General features: G+C 39.4%; 1 protein-coding gene across 1 annotated transcript; it reads left to right on the top strand.

Moving 5' to 3' along the window:
• The first annotated feature begins 292 nt into the window (after positions 1-292).
• LOC113305882 lies at positions 293-4,726 on the top strand. The gene is made up of 8 exons (XM_026554874.1): positions 293-707; positions 789-1,104; positions 1,218-1,359; positions 1,608-2,192; positions 2,597-2,768; positions 2,885-3,243; positions 3,373-3,816; positions 4,325-4,726. Exons 1-8 carry the CDS (start codon positions 293-295, stop codon positions 4,724-4,726), a joined length of 2,835 nt encoding a protein of 944 aa, XP_026410659.1.
• Positions 4,727-5,173: the final 447 nt, after the last annotated feature.

Below are 5,173 nucleotides of genomic sequence, written 5' to 3'. Positions count from 1 at the left end.
TTGGTAATTATTAGGAAGCGAGTGTGAGATGGGAACGTGTGCCAATCATACTTATCTTCCAAATCTCTCTCTGTAGTGGACATTATTGAACTTGTTGAATCTGAGAAACGTTTTTCTTTAGCTCTAAGCTTTTAGGGTTGTTCTTGAGACCAGATTGTAGTGTAGATCACTACAATTGAAATCAGAGCACTCGATCTGAGGACTTGATATAATGGTGAATCGAAAGGACTTTGAGGATCTTAGCAGGAAGGTTACTGCTCTCATCAAAAGTCAATAAGAATTACAAGATAAAATGGAGGCAAGTATCAAACGACAAGAAGATGTTCAAGCAAAGAAATCTGCAGATATATCTCAACTGATAAAAACGATGAGTGGTATGGGGGCTATTATAACACAGGAGGTAGATAAATCTATGAGGAAAACAAGATCGGAAACAGATTCTGCTAATAATCAAGTAGGATCGGACTCTAGTAACAGGTCAAATATGGGAGGTACTAATACTAACTCGTATTTCTCAAATAAGTATTCTCACCATCATAAACCTAAGGTTGATTTTCCTAGATTTGGAGGGATTAATCCTAGATCTTGGATTAGAAACTGTAAAAAGTATTTTCAGCTCCATCCTTTGGATGAAGAGCAGAAAGTACACATGGCTTCCTTATACTTAGAAGATAAAGTTTATGTGTGGTTCCAATATTATCAAGAGGGTAAGGAAGATATAATATGGGAAGATTTCATTTGAGACATCACCTCGAGATTTCAAGAGTTGGGTCATGATGACATTGTAGGTGAGTTCAATAAACTGAACCAAACTGGTACCGTGTTGGAGTATCAAGAGATATTTGAAGAGATGAAGGCCTTAATGATTGCTAAGAACAAATACCTCCCTGAAGAATATTTCACTTCCAGTTGGATCAGTGGGTTGAAGGAAGAAATAAGGATAGTTGTACAAATGTTTAACCCTACTGGATTGAGGCAGGCCATTCACTTAGCCAAAATGCAAGAAGCACTCTTAGAAACCACTGCAAGGAGAAGCAAGGTAACACCAAAATTACCTCCTATACATATACCCAACAACAATAGAGCTATTTTGACTTCTCCAAGGTCCAGTACCCCCTCACTAAAACAAGGCAATACAACTAGTTCCAAACTGCCCCCCATCAAGAGACTGTCATATGCTGAAATGAGGTCAAGAAGGGAAACGGGTTGTGATACAGCTGTGATGAGGTCTTCAGCAAAGGGCATAAGTGTGTGAAGCAACAACTATTTATGTTAGCTGCTGATGAGGAGGATTCTGCACAGTCTGAAGAAGAGTCACCTGGGAGATCACCACTCATTCAAGAGTTAGCAGAGGAGGAGGTAGAAATATCACTACATGTTCTCTCAGGTAATATCTCTCATAATACCATCAAGAGAAGAGGTCTAGAAACAAAAAGTCACTCACTATACTCGTACATAGTGGGAGTACACATAGCTTCATAGACCCAGAGGTAGATAGAGCTAGTGACCACTGTATTGAATCAACTCTTTCATTCCAAGTAGCTGTAGATGATGAAAACAAGTTGGTTAGCACAACTAAATGCTCAAGTTTTCCCTGGAGTATGCAGGGCCATCAGTTTGAATTTGACTTGAGACTGTTGCCCCTAGGTGGTTGTGATATGGTCTTAGGAGTTGATTGGATGAAGACTATTAGCCCTGTGCAATTTGACTTCTCCAAGCTATCCATTACTTTTAATAGGAAGGGTGAATGTATTGAACTAACTGGAATGTCAGACACTACTCCAGGTATTTCCTTAGTGACAGGTGATGAGTGTGACAAACTCTTAAGAAGTGAGAAGAAGACGCAAATATTCATGGCACATTTAGTCTCACTCAGAGCCATTGAATCTGACCCCACTATACCTGTACCCCTTAAGCCTCTCCTTAACTCATTTGAGTCAGTGTTCAGAGAACCTAACACCCTACCTCCACACATGAACCATGATCACCACATTCCTCTTAAACCACTTTCAACTCCTCCAAATCAAGGACCCTATATGATTCCCTATGTGCAGAGGGAGATAGTGCAAAAGCTAGTACAAGAAATGCTAAATGCTGGGATTATCAAACCTAGCCACAATCCTTTCTCTTCCCCAATTTTATTAGTTGAAAAGAAAGATGGGACTTGGAGATTCTGTGTAGACTATAGAAAGGTAAATTAGATAACTATAAAAGACAAGTACCCCATTCCAGTTATTGAGGAGTTACTAGATGAGCTAAAAGGCTCAAGGGTGTTTTTTAAAATTGATTTGATGGCAGGATATCATCAAATAAGAGTGGCAGTGTCAGATACACACAAGACTGCTTTCAAGACTCACCAGGGACACTATGAGTTTCTAATTATGCCATTTGGATTGACTAATGCTCCTAAAAGTTTCCAAGCTTTGATGAATGATGTATTCAACCCTTCTTGAGGAAGTTCATATTAGTCTTCTTTGATGATATTATGATATACAACCCTGACTTGGAGACTCACCAACAACATCTCACTTCAACTCTGTTTCTCCTCAAGGAACACTCTCTTTATGCCAAGTTAAGCAAATGTTATTTTGGACAGTCACAGATTGAGTACCTGGGTCACATCATAAATGGGGAAGGAGTAGCTGCAGACCTTGAGAAGATCTCTTGTATGAATAATTGGCCTACACCAAAGACTATCAAGGAATTGAGAGGGTTCTTGGGACTTACAGGATATTACAGGAAGTTTGTAAAGGGGTATGTAATGATTTGTAAGCCTCTATCTAACTTGCTTAAGAAGAATAACTTCTTATGGAATGAAGAACCCAACTGTCATTTGAACAACTGAAATAATCTATGATAACCACTCCTGTGCTGGTACTACCAGATTTCTCAAAGCCCTTTGAGTTGTCCACTGATGCTTGTGACACAGGGGTAGGAGCTGTCTTGATGCTGAACAAAAGACCCATTGCATTTTTTAGCAAGGGAATGGGAACCAGGTTTTTAGCTCTATCAACATATGAAAAGGAGATGATGGCAGTGGTCATGGCAGTGACTAAGTGGAGAACTCACTTAATAGTAAATCAGTTCATCATATATACTGACCATCAGAGTATTAAATACTTTCTGGAACAGAGAATTCACACAAATCTGCAGCATAAATGGCTTTCAAAACTCTTGGGATACACCTATGAGTTGAGGTATAAAAAGGGTATTGAGAATAAGGTAGCAGGTGCCTTATCCAGGGTAGTAATGACTGAGGACTCTAACTGTAATGCCATAACACATATTCAACCTTCATGGGTGGAATAAATCCAACACAGCTACACAGAAGATCAAATGGCAAGTGATATTATTTATAAGTTACTCATTCAGGTTGATCCAGTAGAGAACTATAGCTACCAACAAGGTGTGTTGAGATTCAAAAATAGAATATATGTGGGTGTGAGTGGTTGTCTTAGAAAGAAGATATTAGAAGCAATTCATACCTCAGCCATAGGAGGGCGTTCAGGTTCCCAATCTAGCTATCAGAGAGCTAAGTTATACTTCTATCGGAAGGGAATGGAACAACGGATACTGCAATATGTACAAGAATATGACATTTTTCAGCAGCACAAGAGTTTCAACACCTTACCAGTAGGGCTCTTACAACCTATGCCAATACCAGATTCAACATGGGAACATATTAGCATGGAATTCATCACAGGGCTACTCAAATCTGAAGGAAGAACAATAATCTTAGTAGTGGTGGACAGATTTACCAAATACAACCATTTCTTGGTCCTCAGTCACCCCTATACTGCCTTATCAGTATCCAAGGTATTCATTGACTCTATCTTTAAGTTACATGGGCTACCCAAATCAATAATATCTCACAGAGATAGTGTGTTTATGAGCAACTTCTGAAAGCCCTATTTGTAAAATTATGAACCACATTACACATGAGCACTGCCTACCATCCTCAGACTGATGTGCAGACAGATAGAGTAAATGCATGCTTAAAGACTTACCTAAGATGCATGACAAGCTATAGGCCTTCAACATGGGTTACATGGCTCTCACTTTCTAAGTGGTGGTATAATACTTCCTATCACACTAGTCTGAAGCTAACTCCATTTTCCAAGCGTTGTATGGATTTGCACCTCCTCAATTTGGCATTCTATCATCTCAAGCTGGAGTTCATGCTGCAGTAGAAGACTAGACAACTGATGACTCAAGCGATGAAGGAAACTCTTGAGATGGCACAGCACAGAGTCAAACAACAAGCTGACAAGAAAATATTTGAGAGGTCTTCTGAAGTAGGAGACTGGTATATTTGAGACTGCAGCCATATCGCCAAACTTCAATTCAGCTGAGAAGAAATTTAAAGCTTGCATCCAAGTTTTATGGTCCTTACAAGGTGTTAGCCAAGATAGGTGCAGTGGCATATAAACTGGATTTACCTGCCAGTTCAAGAATCTATTCCACTTTTCATGTCACTCAGCTTAAACCTAAGGTAGGAAAAGGAGTGGTACTTCAGATAAAGCTGCCTACCACTGACTCAGCAGGCAACATCAAGGTGGAACCTTTGAAGATTTTGGCTACCAGAAAGATCAAGAAAAATCAACAGGAAATACCACAGATATTGATACAATGGAAGGATATGACTGAAAGTGAAGCTACCTGGGAAGACAAGCAGTTCATAGCTGAACAGTTCGAAAACTTCATCCTTGAGGACAAGGATCTTTAGAAGGAAAGGGCATTTATCATGTCCCAGCTTAAGGGCTATCCACTGTTAAGAGCTATCCACTGTCGGGTTCCTTAATATCACATTTATTTTACTATTTACTTACCGTTGGTAATTATTAGGAAGCAAGTGTGAGATGGGCGCATGTGCCAATCATAATTATCTTCCCAATATCTCTCTGTAGTGGACATTATTGAATTTATTGAATCTGAGAAACGTTTTTCTTTAGCTCTAAGCTTTTAGGGTTGTTCTTGAGACCAGATTGTAGTGTAGACCACTACATGAACTCATCAAATGAATCTTCATCTTCCATACGAAGGTTTTCCCAATCGGAATATATGTTTTGAAGCCTGGCTTCCTTTTCACTGGTATTTCCTTCGAATACGATTTCGAAGATATCCCAAGCATCTTTAGACCGAGTGCACGTAGTCACATGGTGCTGAAGATCCA

This window comes from Papaver somniferum, chromosome 8 (genome assembly GCF_003573695.1).
Source record: "Papaver somniferum cultivar HN1 chromosome 8, ASM357369v1, whole genome shotgun sequence".
Taxonomy (NCBI): Eukaryota; Viridiplantae; Streptophyta; class Magnoliopsida; order Ranunculales; family Papaveraceae; genus Papaver; species Papaver somniferum.
This window is presented reverse-complemented; position numbering and strand designations above follow the sequence as displayed.

Coding starts and splice junctions, on each gene's coding strand:
- LOC113305882 (XM_026554874.1), top strand. CDS start 293: ATGGAGGCAAGTATCAAACGACAAGAAGATGTTCAAGCAAAGAAATCT. Junction 708..788: donor GTTCCAATATTATCAAGAGG/GTAAGGAAGATA, acceptor ATGACATTGTAG/GTGAGTTCAATAAACTGAAC. Junction 2,769..2,884: donor AAAGGGGTATGTAATGATTT/GTAAGCCTCTAT, acceptor TGGTACTACCAG/ATTTCTCAAAGCCCTTTGAG.